Source organism: Haliotis asinina, chromosome 5, assembly GCF_037392515.1.
Source record: "Haliotis asinina isolate JCU_RB_2024 chromosome 5, JCU_Hal_asi_v2, whole genome shotgun sequence".
NCBI classification, from domain to species: domain Eukaryota; kingdom Metazoa; phylum Mollusca; class Gastropoda; order Lepetellida; family Haliotidae; genus Haliotis; species Haliotis asinina.
Window position 1 is genome coordinate 55,169,224 of NC_090284.1, and position 16,756 is coordinate 55,185,979.

Sequence of the window (16,756 nt, forward strand, 5' to 3'; positions counted from 1 at the left end):
AGCTAAAAAATGTGGAAGATTAAATCTGATTCCAAATGTTTTGGGACTTACGTATCCTCTCAGGAGGACAATAATTTTACGGTACTTCAACCCCCTTCGAGGATACAGCCATTAACAATGTTATCTGCTGATTCAACTTCCAATCATAAAATGGTTATCTATTTACAAGTTCTGAAACAGATCTAATTCTTTTAAAAACGCAATGATTAAATGACAACTAACATTACTAAAACGATCCTTCATACTTCGTGATGTAAAATAGTTATCCCTTGTAATGGAATATTCAACACAGTCAAGCAAAACATGCTTGACTGTGATTCTTTCATCACAAGGGATACAAAACGGAGGATCCTCACCTTTTAACAAGTACACATGTGTATACCGCGTATGGCCAATGCGACATCGTCGCATAATGACCTCCTCAAATCTGGACTGACAACCCAAGTAGGTGTAACCAATATACGGTTTTATCTCATGTAATTTATTGATACTTACTTGAGTGTCCCACTTCTTCTGCATTAGATCACGGATATAAGATCTAATTGTAGGTTTATAATCTGAATATGGAATAAGAAGTGGCGTCACAGATTTGTTGAGTGCTGCCTTGGCAGCAAGATCAGCCAGTGTATTCCCTGAAATGCCTACGTGGCTGGGTAACCAACAAAAGACGATGTCGTATTGGCCAGTAGCAAGATCATTATACAATTCAATAATTTCTATTAAAAGTGGATGTTTACAAGAAATATTTTTAATAGCCTGAAGGCAAGAAAGAGAGTCGGAATAGATTATATATTGTTTACGTTTAGGGTGTCTTTGAATATATCTGAGAGCTGTTAATATGGCGTTTGCTTCTGCAGTAAAAATAGAGCTGTTATCTGGAATTCTAGAAGATATTGTTCTGGATCCAATGACAGTGGCACAAGCCACTGCGCCACCGTCCTTGGATCCATCTGTAAATAAGGGTTTGTAATTGCTATATTTAGTTTTTAATTGATTATATTCTTGTTTATATTGTAATTCATTAGTTTCTGATTTTTTAAAAGAAGTTAATGTGAGGTCGACTTGTGGCCTAACCAATTGCCAAGGAGGAGAAGAAAGGAGACGGGAGGGAGCTATATTTTCCAGCTCAATGCCGGCCGAAGAAAGAAAGGGTTTAATTCTGTGCCCGAGAGGTGGAACAAGAGAAGACTTTTTGTCATACAAATCTTCATAAAGTGGGTTGAACACACAGTTGTATGCAGGATTAGAATCATTAGAGTATAATTTAGTAATGTATTGTAAGGATAATTTTATACGACGTTGTGCAAGAGATGGTTCGTCGGCTTCAACGTAAAGACTGTCAATAGGTGAAGTTCGGAAAGACCCAAGACAAAGTCTTAAACCTTGATGGTGTACAGAATCAAGAAGTTTAAGGTTGCTTTTGCAAGCTCCACCGTATACGATGGAACCGTAATCAAGTTTCGAACGGATCAATGATCGATAAAGTTGTAGGAGGGTAGCTTGGTCCCCTCCCCACTTACAATTAGAAATGACTTTCAAAAGGTCAAGTGCCTTCAGGCATTTAGCTTTAAGGGATTTGATATGGGGAAGAAACGTTAAATGCGAGTCAAAAATCAATCCCAAGAACTTGGCCTCTTTTACAACTTTAATAGTAGTGCCATTTAGAAATAGTTCAGGGTCTTTATGTGGTTTATATCGTCTACAGAAATGTATACAATTAGTTTTTGATTTAGAAAATCTGAAACCGTTCTCAAGACACCATTTATTAATTTTGTTTAAACATAGCTGCAGTTGCCTCTCAATAGTATGCATATTTTTACCACGACAAGAGATATTAAAATCATCCACAAAAAGTGATCCGTCAATCGAATCATTTAAAACTTTGGATAAACTGTTGATTTTAACGCTAAATAAAGTAACAGACAAAATACTCCCTTGTGGAACACCTTGATCCTGATTATAATGATCAGACAGGGTAGAACCCACCCGGACTTGAAATTGCCTGTCATTTAAAAAGTTGGATATAAATAGAGGCAATCGGCCTCGCAATCCAAAGGCATGTAAATCTTTTAAAATGCCGTATTTCCATGTAGTGTCATACGCTTTTTCTAAATAAAAAAAGATAGACACTGCATGTTGTTTATTAATTATAGCATTTTTGACAAAAGACTCCAAACGCACCAAGTGATCAATGGTACTTCTGTTTTTACGAAAGCCACACTGAATATCTGTTATGAGGTTATTGGTTTCTAAGTACCAAACTAGCCTATTGTTTATCATGCGTTCCATGGTTTTGCAAACGCAGCTTGTGAGAGAAATTGGGCGATAATTTGAAGGATCGGTATGGTCACGTCCAGGTTTAGGTATTGGGACTACTATAGCATCTCGCCACGATGACGGAAATTTCCCTGACGTCCAAATATCATCAAAAATATTTAGAAGAGTTTCTAAACAAGATTCTGGTAAGTGCTTCAGAAGTTGATAATGTATGTTATCAGCTCCTGTAGCAGTATTGTGGGCCTGGTCAAGAGCAGTATGGAGTTCATGAATTGAAAATACCTCGTTATAATCTTCCCCGTTATCTGAAGTGAAATTTATAGATTTCTCTTCTTGCTGTTGTTGATACCTTTGGAACTCAGGTACATAATTTGTGGAAGAAGAATGTTGTGCCAGTGTTTCACCAAGTTTATTAGCAATATCAGATGTATTAGTTAATAACTGGTCTCCATCTTTGAAATGGTGAATGCTAGATCTAGAGCCCTTACCTTTGATTTTCTGGATCATATTCCATACTTTAGAAATCGGCGTGCGTGAATTTATTTTAGATACATAGTTTTGCCAGGACTGACGTTTATTTTGTTTAAAAGTACGCCGTGCTTTAGCGTTTAAGATTTTACATTTGTTCAAGTTATGGACCATAGGATGACGACGGAAATAATGTTCAGCTTTTTTCCGTGCCTTGCGAGCCTGTTTGCATTCAACATTAAACCATGGTTTTCGTATGTGTGGAATTACTGAGGACTTTGGGATACACTGATCAGCTATGTCGTTCAGATTATTAGAAAAACATTTAATAGCATCAGGAACATCAATGAAAAGTTCAGGTTTAAGTTTGTCAATGCAGAGAGTTTCATATAAACTCCAGTTGGCCTTTTCAAAATTCCATCTAGATGATGGAGGGACATCAGATGGGTTCAGGGGTTTTAAGATTGTTGGGAAATGGTCACTTCCACAAAGGTCGTCGTGGACTGACCATTCAAACTCACTCAATAGACCAGAATCAGCAAGTGACAAATCGAGAGCTGAATGGGTTCCTGTGCCAGGGTGTAAATATGTATTTGAACAATCATTATATATGCATAAATCGTTGTTTGTAATAAACTCCTCCAGTACTTTCCCTTTAGTATTAACAGTTGTACCACCCCAGAGTGGGTTGTGGCCATTAAAATCACCCATAATAATACAGGGTTTCGGGAGTTGATTATAAAGGGTTTGAATATCAGCCTGCTGAAGAGCTGAAGATGGTGGAATATATAGCGAGCAGAGAGTAAAAGTAACATGCAAAGTAAGTCGTACTGCAACAGCTTGAAGATTAGTTTTAAGGATAACAGGGCTTTGGGGTACATTATGTCTCACAAGGATGGATGATCCTCCCGTGGCCCTATCACCCGGAGGAGAAAAAGCATGATATGCATTGAAGTGACGCAGGCTGAAATTAGCTGTCTGCTTTAAATATGTTTCTTGAAGACAGAATGATGATGGACTAATGTCCTGGACCAATAGCAGTAAGTCGTTAAAGTTGGTCTTCAGTCCTCGGCAATTCCACTGTATAATATTGTTTGGAGAATCTATCTTTTTGGAGGTATGACTGGGGATCTACCCCGTACCTTTTTAGAGGGCGATACGCTTTGCGCCCGTGGCTGGATGGTTTCAGCCACATCCATTCTTTCAAGAGATCCAAACCTATTAAATAGTTGGATCGAATTATCTGACCCCTTTGAAATCCTATCACTTTGTCCTTTCGAAGATTCAGTTCTTGATTTGCTTTGTTTCACATTTCTTTGAGATATTTGTGGTTTTTGGGCTTGAGACTTCTTCTGAGTGAGAGATGATGATTGACCTTGAGAAAGAGTCTGTATGTCAGAGCGTGAATCAGATGTTTGAGTTGACTGTTCATTTGAATATATTTGAGGCGCTTCAGAGTTCAACCACGTCAAGTCTGTCTGGCAGTCAACAGATAATGTTGTGACTTTGGTTGTTATTTCAGGGGTTGTCTGGAGGACAGACGCATACGTTTCCGTGCCTTCCTCAGACTGAACAAGTTTCTTTGCTTCAGAAAAACTGATGTTTCTGGAAAATTTAATTCTATTTATTTTCATGTGGTGTTTCCAGACAGGACAGTCTTTAGAGTATGATGGGTGACTCCCTGAACAGTTGGTACATTTTTTTGCATCATTGTCACAGTCTTCCGTTGTATGAGTTTGTTCACCGCAATGAGCACATGTGACATCGAATGCGTGTTTTCCAAGAAGCAAAGCTGAACAAATCAATATAAAAGAATGATCGATATATAGCCAACTCAGAGCAGTCGGTTGCAAACATTATATGTATGTGTAAGTACGCTGAAGAAGAGCATTCATGTTGAACGTAAGTACCCTATATGGACAACGAAACTCTGCCGCGTGTTTTGCTAGAAGCGAAGGTAAACATATCAATATTAAACAACGGTTGATATATAGCCAACTCAGAACAGTCGGTTGCCCTCGCGTTTAAGTTTGTGTATATACGCTGAAGACGAGGCGACGCGTTAGAATGGGTGCGTTTTATTTCATGTTTTATACAACATGTGAAATTCGAGGCGTGGATTAGGAGGGTGACAAGAGAGTCAAGGGCTCAATTTCTTTTACAAGCCACGTGCCACAGAACAAGTGAGTTCAAGAAAGTAATTTGGGCTGACTAATTTTCCACTTGCCCTGATTTTATGACATAATGTTTGATGTTAATGTGTACAGGAATAATGACAAATTTCCAAGAACGATAGCTTTAAATTATCATTATTATTATTATTGCGGTACGTAATAGGTACAATATGAGCATATATGAAATGGAATCCAAGTTTGTTTGCAGTTTGAAACCGTAAGTGGAAATTATCTAGTAGTCCACAGACAAGTAAGATACCATTACAGTCGAACCACGTTTACCCGGACCCCACATATCCAGTAAACCCGCCTTCCGGACGATTTTTATGTGAAACAAAACTTACGCTCATTAATTGTACTCGCTTAACCGGACCCCGCGCTTCCGGACCCGGACGGCAAATTTTCAAACCATTCCCATACATTGCCATTGAAAAGTGATCCAGTTATCCGGACTGTATTTGATTGCCCGAATTGAAAACAGACTTGTCCCGGGCATCGGGCGATGGGATTATGGAACCCCCGGGAGTATGTGTGTTTTCATGTGTTTGAGATGGGAACATTGGCTCTTTAGAGTTAGTCACAGACAGTTGATCTACGTGATTTTGACTGACATCAGCTATAAATGATTAGACCTATAGCTATCTTGTCATACTGCTTCTTTCTGTCTTCCCAAATGGAAATTATGATGGTTATTTCGAGGGTTTGGAGCAGCAAGGTACCAAGTGCATATTACATCATTTCGAGAAAATCGCATTTGAAGCTTTCAGTGCTCATATCTTTTGCACATTTTAGCTTTGTTTAACGAATACACACATGTTCAATAGACGTGGTGTGTATGTATCAAATGCTTCGCTGTCATTTCTAATGAAGTCTTAATTTATTGATTTCACCAATTATTGTAGATGGTACATTTTGAATGAAGAGAATTTGATCAAACATTTAGGACAGCAAGGTACCAAGTGGTACTTGGCACCGTTTTGCCCCAACATTTCACCAATGTTCAAAGTAAGTAAGGGTGCTGCATTGGACCATGTGGCACTTGGTGCCTTGTTGCCCCAAACATTTATACAGTAAATATAGGGTTACAATGTACCAAGTGGCACTTGGTTCTTTTTGCTTAAACCATTTTACAGTAAAAGTATTGTTGTAATGTGCCAAGTGGCACTTAGTGCCTTATTGTTCGTAGCATTTATGCCATAATGTTTAATTCTAGAAGTACATAATGACACAGGATTCATTGTCAAGTACGCAATTCACTGTATGTCTGTTTAATATGAACATTTGACACTTAGCAAACTGCTGCAGGTGATGTTAATGAAATATGTTTGTCTAGAAAATTATGTTCTATTGTCAACCTTAAGTTGTCAATGTTATATCTGTTTGATGAAAATGTTTGCTTTGTTGCTTTATCTATTACAGGTCTCAGTTGCTGTCATGTGTATTAATTCACTACGATGTAAATTATTGGGAACAATATTACAGACCTTATAAAGCTAATACTATTTACCAACACCATAAGAAATAACAATAAAATAATGAAAGATGATAGTTTTATTCCGAACTAAATAATTTGATCACGGTCCCTGAGATAACCATGATCTCCAGGTCCTCATCCTTAAAACATAGTTAATAAAGACTGAGTTTACAGCTTCCCGACGGACTTGAATCCAATTGATTTTCAGCCAGTTGATCCTCTCTCCTGTAACCGAGATCTGCATGTTTGGATATGACCCTTTCACATATTCCTTGAAATCAGGAACATCTCCAAACTTCAACGGAATGGTGATATAACTCTTACGTCCTCTGGCCAGAGATATCACAGTGCTCCACTACACAGGTGCAAACACAGCACTGCACGGGTGAATTTTTCAAAAGGCTATAGTGTAAGCAGCCTGCAACAAATTGGTTCCGATTTTGCCCACCACACGAGTCCACGAAATATGTCACTTCCCTCACATTTTTATTTGATTGACATACGGAGGAGGTGTTTTTGAATAAGTAGGTGGCAATCTCGTTTGCGCTTCTTTTTCTATTGGTTTCATCCCACAGGTAACATGTACCTTGTTGGTCCCAAAGAGGATAGAAGGAAAGGTTGTAGACAGACAATTTTCTTGCATAATACAGCTCCACAACTGCATGGAGTGTTTAGAACCGCTTGCAAATCAAACATTGCCACATAGTGAGCTTCATTTAATTTGGCATCGGCTTTGTCTCGTTCCTTTTAATTTTTTCCTTCTACCTTGTCCTTCTGATGTTCCTCATACTCACTGATAATTTCATTGGCAATGGTTCCAGCCAATTTCTTTGCTTCGTACAGACTGCATTTTGAACATCGATCCCTTTTCGGTTTAAAAAAATGAAATATTATATTCTGTACAGACGATTTCTCTATACTTGCTCTCTTTGGCATGGATGGAACCTGAATCTTGACATTTTTGCTTGTAAAGCATGTACATATCCTTGATATTTAAGTCCTATGAGAGGTATTATTTCATTGTGTCCTTCCTCGCAATGTGTGATTCCATATGTGGAAAGGAGTTTATATGCTGTCTTATATCGTTATGTCAATTTTGTTCTCTGATGCATGGACTCCTCTTCTGTCTTCGTCTGTAAACACACCATGTTCTTTCATTTTCTTGGTCCAGAACCTTCCCCCCAATATTGAGTGTTGCAAGAAAATATTCCCGGCACACACGAATTACACATGAATTTTCTTCTACTCATAGACAAAATCATACTGTCGAGAAGTTGTTTTCTTTCCCTTTGATCTTACGGGTGACACAGAATCCACCATCTGACACACAAAACTCCTTTGCCTTTCATGTGACGGTAGATGGTAATAATTCTCGAAGATTCCCTGCCTTGTTTCCGAACCTACAGTGTTTCCAGAAATTATTGAGAAAACCTTTCGTTTTTTTTCTAATGATGTTAAGATTGGAAAAAGGGCTTTCACTATGCACTAAGCATACTAAATAAGGGAGACAACTCTTGAAGGCTTAGAAGGCAGCTCATTACGTCAAGAGTTATCTCCCTTGTCTGAGCAGACGGCTTCCTGTGTTGACATGGCAGAATTTACAGCAAGAGAGAAAAGAAAGCTCATTCTAGATGATTTTGAAAGGGGTGAGGCTGATGCTAAAGTGTTAGCTTGTAGACATGGTATTCCTCTGTCTACAGTATACAGAACTTTGAAGAATATTCAAACAGGAACCGGGATAGAGCACAAAGCAGGGGCAGGTGGGCCTAGGAAATTCAGTGTTGTGGATCGCCGAAGACTTGGGCAGATTGTGAGTAGGGGCAAATTGAAAAGTGTTGAGAACATCAGAAATGAAATGATTAGCAGAGGAAGTCCTCAGGTATGCAATGAAACAGGCAGGAATTACAGAGACTTAATTGGGTGAAAAAAACGTGGAATTCCCTCGCCGTTGATGAAAGATGCACAAAAGGAAAAATGTTTAAACTGGTGTCGGGCTCATGAAAATCAAAATTGGGATAATGTTTTCTTTTCGGATGAAAGTTCTGTTTGGCTTTTCCCTAATTGTATGAAAATTTGGACCAAAGATACTGTCAAACCTATCTACCAGCGACCAAAACATAGCCCGAAGTTTCACATGTGGGGTGGCATATCGGCTCGCGGAGTGACGCCATTGTGTGTTTTCACGGGAAACTTGACAAAAGAAAGATACGTTGACATTCTAAATGGTCACCTTCTTCCAACAGCACAAACATTGTATGAAGATGATTGGATTTTCCAGCATGATAATGACCCAAAACACACTGCGCGCTACACAAAACAGTGGTTGTCGGGCGAAAATGTTCAAGTTTTAGACTGGCCCAGTTACAGCCCAGACCTAAACCCAGTTGAGAATGTGTGGGGAGTCATGAAGGACAGAATAAACCAAAAGGGACTGAGAAATATTGAAGATATGAAGGCCGAGGTGGTCCAATATTGGGATACCCTGTCACACGATTACCTACAAACTTTGATGGGTAGTGTGCCTATGCGTATTCAGGCATGCATTGCTGAGCGAGGAGGTCTAACAAAGTACTAAAACAAGACTCAGACTGTAAAAGGATGATGTTTTAACATGTTTATGTAAGTAAAACGCCAGAAGTTAATAAACGTAATGAGTTACATGACGCAACATGATTCTCAATAATTTCTGGGAATACTACATGTATTGGGAGCATCCAAAACGACTCTTATCACAATTGATATCTTGCACTTGCCTTTCTTCTACAACTTCACCTCTACAAGATACGCTTTGTCTTTCTGATATTTCTTTCCCATACTTCTGAAGGTTTGCGCTTTTCCCTAATGAAGTCCTTTTCTTGGGGCTTTACAATCTGCCCTTTCATGTGGAGTTACTGCTGACACTGATTTAGACGGTACATGTGTCCCCATGCGTTTCCATGGTCTTCTCTGGTGTTTGCAGGTGTTGCTTTGAGAGGAAGTATGCCCTCATAATGTTCCTCACCGCGCACGGCAGTATAACCCAGACGGAGGCTATCTTTATTCCTTGCATTGTCCGTTCCACATTTTGGACAGGGGTGGAGAGACTGCTTGAAAAACTCTTCACAGGCCGCTGAAACATATTGGCAATAGCCAATGACAGACAGACTCCGACTGGACATTTCCAACTTCCATTTTCTGATATTTTGTTCACCTCATGTCTAAAGAGAGTGAGTTTGTCTTCCTTTTCAAACTGCGCATGCCCTGTGGTAAGGAAACCCGTATGATTTTCAAAATTGTCAAGGAAATGTTCACACGTTCTTTCTCGCAAAGACTGTGGATCAAAAGTTTCTTGTAAACTTGTGATTACTGCAGCAAAAATAAACAATGTCCGTCACGTGGTACAGCTGACACTTGTAACTCATTACTATCGAGAGGAAGGTTAAGCCGCTTGTTGTGAAAACGGCTGGCAAGAATAAGCAAATCTTGCAAATCAGCACTTGTTTCTTGGGCTTTTTGCGTACCCTTTTGGCACGATGTGGATTTGCTTGTATGTCACAGCTGGTTGATACAGGGGTACGAATGGGGCTTCTTTTCTGTCATTTTCCGTACTTTACAGGGCTACTCCTTAATCTCTTCTTACCAGTAAGCTAGATTTACTGAAATCAGAATCTGAAGATGGTGTAGGCTGATATGTTTCATCAATCCCAGAGCTCTCTGTGTGTAGAACCTCAAATACAGTTTAAGACCCTCAGTGGCGCAAAGGCCCAAGTGCCACATGGTTAAACATAGCCAGGCTTGATGCGTAATAGAGTGAGTGTAGCAAGTAGCCAAGTGGCACATGGGACCTTGCTACCGTAAGTCCAGAATTTGTGGCAAGTCCAGTTTCCCACAGTCATTTCCTTTAAAATTGTTTATAAATGCCTGCGTTGTGTTTTGACTTTTCCAAATGGTATTTGATCAAATGGGAAGTGATCACAACTTTCTGTCAGCAATCATATTTTAGTTTAGAAGAAGTCCTGCAGTGGGGTTGTGTTTTTTAAACTTATGCTGATTTGGTTTCATTCAAGTACCTGCCTCTGTTATTACGAAATCTTGAGGTGTGTGGCTGTTTCAGACAGAAATGAATTGACTTTTGGCGTTTCCCTAACCCGCATGTGCTGTATGACTATAGGGTCTTTGTTTTTTAATGTTGCTTCATTCCTCATTTCGGAAATGCTACTGCATATACGTATAAATTACATCTCAGTCATACTTCCTAAATAGAGCCGATATCCCATGAGCCGAACTTCAAACCCAGTCAGTCAATCATTCGCCGATATGTCAACCTATCTTCAGAGGCAAAGACTATAGTGCCGCCACAGAAGAGTACAAAAGCCTTAACGTCGTCGTTCGATGCTGAGGTGCGTCCCCTAATAGACCTGGTCGACAAACTACGTGGATATGGTCTGGACACAGACATCAATCTTCCTGCCGTCGCCGTCATCGGGGACCAGAGTGCCGGGAAGAGTTCTGTTCTTGAAGCAATGTCTGGCGTTCAACTTCCAAGAGGAACGGGTAAGTTCTCTTTCAACAACAATGACTTGCAACAGCAAATGAGCGCACAGAATACCTTCAGTTAACATGAACATTGGTTTGGCATATAGAAAGCTGGACGTATAAATTGTGATGTAAATATTTGTTGGTTTTATATTATGGTCATCTTCAGCAAGTTTGAAAAGGACCCTATGTAACGTGATCACATCTGCGTCTCACACGTGTAAGAAAGTTACATCCATCTGGGTCAATAATGAAAGACATGGATAAACCTTTTGTTCTTTTATTTCGTGATTGCGACGTTTATGTACATATTGTTGTACCTTGTCAAGTAAGAATGTAAAATGAAGTGGAGATGATGTATATACACCGAATGTAACAAATATCCACCCACGTTTGACGAATTCCCAAAATAAGCCCGATCAACTGTTTAACGTCTCTTCGTTTCTGAAATACCACCTTTACCTTTACTTCCCTTAACATCTTTACCTCTGATAACTGACGTTATCAGCTAACTCCCGAGCCATTTAGGATAATTACTGTGTTATTTTCCTTCGTTATATTAAGTATGTATACGTTCCTTCCACTTTCTGTTAGAAAAAAAAACAACACAACACTAACTTACATACTCGAACGCTGGCCAAATTGGTGCCACCTTTACACAGACGGATCCTTTGACCCGGGTACTAAACGCTCAGATGCCGGAATCCACACATCGCAACCCTCAAGACAAACGTACACACATCTCTCCTGAAAACAAAATGAAAAAAGCCCATCGAAACAAAAACATCTTCCTAAAGTGGCGAAGTAATACCAAATTCAAATTCTAAACGGGAATATCTACTCAAAAAACTTTCTGATCACAACTTCTCTGACGCATATAAGGTCGCACAGGTTGCATATAATCTATATAACCAACTAGTGCTAACATAAATCATTCTTGTTGCGTTCCTGCTTCACAGCAGTAGAAGAGCCTGTATTGAATGGTCGCATTCAAGAGACTCGAGCATTTCCTATCTATAAAATAATGTCAGTAGTGTATTTCCTAACTTCTAAAATAATACCTAAAAGTTAAAATTCACGAAGACCAGGTCGTAACATCGAGGTAATGGGGGACAATTAAAACTCAAAATAAAATTAACATGCATTCATGTTTGTAGGTATTGTGACAAGGTGCCCGTTGGAGATGCGGATGAAGCACTCAGAGGATGAGGACACGTGGGAGGGAAAGATAATGTATAAGGACAAGCATGATATGCCCCACGAGGAAGTCATCCTGAACAGAGAGAGCGTCGGAGACCTTGTGCGGAAAGGTTGATAAACAATGAAACATACTGTTTTCACAATATTAACAAAACATTGGGAAACAAATACATTGATTTGATTGTGGAGTAACTGTAAACATTTGTTCTATGCATGCAGCACAGAAGGAAATGATCATGACAGACAGCGCCAAGGGAATTGCAAAGGTTAATTTTGATTCTGTTTAAGTGAGAATCTACACAGTGTAGAAAATATGCTTGCTATAATGTTTCATGCTTGCAGCCCAGAAGGAAATGACAGACAGTGCCAAGGGAATTAGTGATGAACTCATTACGCTCGAAGTAACGTCATCAGATGTCCCTGACCTTACCGTCATAGACCTGCCAGGTATCGCAAGAAATGCTGTCGAGGGTCAACCGTTTGATATCGAAGCGAGGGTAAGATATCATCACATTGATCCTCCATCTTCAAAACATTCCATCAGAAACAGTTCGGGTTAACACATATTCCGTGAACTGTTCCTACGTCTGTGAACACACATACTGAAATAAGTTTTAGAACCTATCATTTGAGTGAGTGAGTGAGTGAGTGAGTTACGATTTAACGTCACATCGGCACTATTTCAGCCATATCGTGACGAGAACATTCATCAATGAAAACGACTATTGTGTCCATTGTAAAACCTGTCAACAAAGGACAGTAAAACAACCAGGATATCACAATTAGCATCAAAACCAGTGTGGAAAGGTAAAACTGATATCGTTATATGGACAATACAATATAAAAACAGGCCATAGATCGCCAACAACAGAAGGCAGAACACCACACCAGGGACCATGGGGACCTACAGCACCTTTGCTCCCTGCATGGTCCCCAGCTCGGACTCACACCATCCCCTCAGCCGCCGGCAACTGTAAGAAATTTCAGCCAAAACTAAAACAACACAAAGACTAAACTTAAAAGTCCTGGAAAGTATAAATTGACTTTGAAAATTGTGGGACTTACGTACCCTCTCAGGAGGACAATTATTTTACAATACTTCAACCCCCGTTGAGGGTACAGCCACTAATGATCAATGTTCCTTATATATACTACCAACCATTAAAATACAACTATCCACAGAACATATCAATTATAATTCAACAAGGAAATCAATTTCCCTTAAAAATCCAATAATTAAATGAGTATTGACTGTGTTAAAAAGATCCGAAAGTGTTTTTACATTGAAATATTTATCCCTTATGATGGAGAATTCAACACAGTCAAGCAGGATATGCTTGACCGTGGTTCTCTCATCACAAGGGATGCAAAATGGTGGATCTTCACCCTTCAACAGGTATGCATGGGTAAACCTTGTATGACCAATACGACATCGTCGCAAAATGACCTCTTCAAATCTGGACTGACACCCCAAGTGGGTATAACCAATGTAAGGTTTTATTTCATGTAATTTATTGATACCCACTTGGGTGTCCCACTTCTTCTGCATCAGATCACGGACATAAGATCTAATTGCACTTTTATAATCACTGTATGGAATAAGAAGTGGAGTCACAGATTTGTTGAGTGCTGCCTTTGCAGCAATGTCAGCCAGTGTATTCCCTGAAATACCTACGTGGCTAGGTAACCAACAAAAGACGATGTCGTATTGGCCAGTTGCAAGATCATTATACATTTCAATAATATCAATTAAAAGTGGATGTTTGCACGACAAATTTTTAATAGCCTGAAGGCAAGAAAGAGAGTCGGAATAGATTATATATTGTTTACGTTTAGGGTGTCTTTGAATATATTTAAGAGCCGTTAGTATGGCGTTTGCTTCAGCTGTAAAAATAGAGCTGTTATCTGGTAGTCTAGAAGATATTGTTCTGGATCCAATGACAGTGGCACAAGCCACTGCACCACCGTCCATGGAACCATCTGTATATAAGGGTTTGTAATTGCTATATTTAGTTTTTAATTGATTATATTCTTGTTTATATTGTAGTTCATTAGTTTTTGATTTTTTAAATGAAGTCAATGTTAGGTCAACTTGTGGCCTAACCAGTTGCCAAGGAGGAGAAGAAAGAAGACGGGAGGGAGCTATGTTTTCCAGCCCAATGCCGGCCGAAGAAAGAAAGGGTTTAATTCTGTGCCCTAGAGGTGGTACAAGAGAAGACTTCTTGTCGTACAAATCCTCATAAAGTGGATTGAACACACAGGTATATGCAGGGTTAGATTCATTAGAATATAATTTAGTCATGTATTGTAAGGATAATTTTATACGACGTTGTGCAAGAGATGGTTCATCGGCCTCAACGTAAAGACTGTCAATAGGTGAAGTTCGGAAAGACCCAAGGCAAAGTCTTAGACCTTGATGGTGGACAGAATCTAATAGTTGCAGGTTGCTTTTGCAGGCTCCACCATATACGATGGAGCCATAATCAAATTGTGAACGGACCAGTGATCGATATAGTTGTAGGAGGGTAGCTTGATCCCCTCCCCACTTTGAGTTGGAAACAACTTTCAACAGATCGAGTGCTTTCAGGCATTTGGCTTTTAGGGATTTAATATGAGGCAAAAAGGTTAAATGGGAATCGAAAACTAGGCCCAAGAACTTGGCCTCCTTTACAACTTTAATGGGAGTGCCACTTAAATATAGTTCAGGGTCTTTATGCGGTTTATATTTCCTACAAAAGTGTAGACAGTTAGTTTTCGACTTTGAGAATTTGAAACCGTTTTCAAGACACCATTTATTTATTTTATTTAAACACAACTGTAATTGCCGTTCAATAGTATGCATATTTTTACCACAGCAGGAAATGTTAAAATCATCCACAAAAAGCGATCCATCAATTGAATCATTTAAAACCTTGGATAAACTTTTGATCTTAATGCTAAATAAGGTCACCGACAAAATACTGCCCTGGGGAACACCCTGATCCTGATTATAATGATCAGACAGTGTTGAACCCACACGGACTTGAAATTGCCTGTCTTTTAAAAATTGTGATATAAAAAGAGGCAAACGGCCTCTCAAACCAAAATCATGCAGATCCTTCAAAATGCCATGCTTCCAGGTGGTATCATAAGCCTTTTCAAGATCAAAGAAAATTGATACAGCATGTTGTTTGTTGACTATAGCATTTTTAACGAAGGATTCTAAACGTACCAGATGATCAATGGTACTATGATTTTTTCTGAAACCACATTGAATATTTGTGATAAGGTTATTGGTTTCAAGATACCAAACAAGTCTATTATTCACCATACGTTCCATGGTTTTGCAAACACAGCTAGTTAACGATATTGGTCTATAATTCGACGGATCTGTATGATCCTTACCAGGTTTTGGTATTGGAACTACAATGGCATTTCTCCATGAAGGAGGAAATTTTCCAGACGTCCATATTTGGTCAAATAGATCCAAAAGTGTCATCAAACATGATTCAGGTAAGTGTTTTAGTAGCTGGTAATGTATGTTATCATCACCTGTTGCAGTGTCATGAGCTTGCTCAAGAGCCGTATGGAGCTCATGTAAAGAAAACACTTCATTGTAATCTTCGCCGTTATGTGAATCGAAATTAAGCTTTATCTTTTCCTGTTGTTTCTGATATCTCTGAAACTCAGGGACATAATTCGCCGACGATGAATTCTTGGCAAGAGTTTCGCCAATTTTATTTGCAATTTCAGATGTGCCAGTAATTAAATTATCCCCATCTTTAAGATGGTGAACAGCAGCTTTTGAACCTTTACCTTTAATTCTTTGAACCATGTTCCATACCTTTGATATTGGTGTACGTGAATTAAGTTTGGACACATAGTTCCTCCAAGATTGCCTTTTATTTTGTTTGAAGGTGCGACGTGCCTTCGCATTGAGTATTTTAAATTTATTCAAGTTGTGGACAGTTGGGTGACGACGGAAATAATTTTCTGCCTTTTTTCTCGCTTTTCTAGCTTGTCTACAATCTGTATTAAACCATGGCTTTCGTACATGTGGACTCGTAGAGGACTTAGGTATACACTCATCAGCTATTTCATTTAAAATGTCAGCAAAGGTTTGAATGGGATCGGTTATATCACTGAAACAGCCAGGTCGCAGTTTCGATTTACAAATAGTTTGGAATAAAGGCCAGTCAGCCTTCGAAAAGTTCCATCTTGTATGTGATGGAGAAGCAGATGGAGTTAGTTCTGAGAGAATAGTCGGGAAGTGATCACTTCCACAAAGGTCATTATGAACAGACCAATCAAATTCATTCAGTAAAATAGAATCTGCAAGAGACAGATCCAGAGAAGAATAAGTGCCACTTGCAGGATGCAGATATGTACTTGAGTCATTATTAAATATGCACAGATCATTACTGGAAATAAAATCTTCAAGTATTTTGCCTTTAGTGCTAGTGTTAGTGCTGCCCCAAAGTGGGTTGTGACCATTGAGATCACCCATAATAACGCATGGCTTCGGGAGTTGATCATAGAGTGATTGAAGATCAGTCTGTTGAAGTGCAGATGAAGGTGGAATATAGAGAGAGCATAATATAAATGCAACACCTAGAGTAAGTCGTACTGCCACAGCTTGGAGCGAAGTTGTTAGTATAACGGGACTGTG

General features: G+C 39.2%; 1 protein-coding gene across 2 annotated transcripts in view; it reads left to right on the plus strand.

The window, feature by feature from the left end:
• Window positions 1-16,756, plus strand: part of LOC137284851 (interferon-induced GTP-binding protein Mx-like) — a 32,848-nt gene that overhangs the window by 2,189 nt on the left and 13,903 nt on the right. For both annotated transcript variants that reach the window (XR_010956924.1, XM_067816872.1), the window contains exons 2-4: window positions 10,708-10,926; window positions 12,066-12,218; window positions 12,451-12,605. Coding sequence is in view for 1 of the 2 variants with exons in the window: in XM_067816872.1 (XP_067672973.1) it covers window positions 10,708-10,926; window positions 12,066-12,218; window positions 12,451-12,605 (527 nt within the window). In the remaining variant the exon portion in view is untranslated. The remainder of the gene's footprint in view (window positions 1-10,707; window positions 10,927-12,065; window positions 12,219-12,450; window positions 12,606-16,756) is intronic.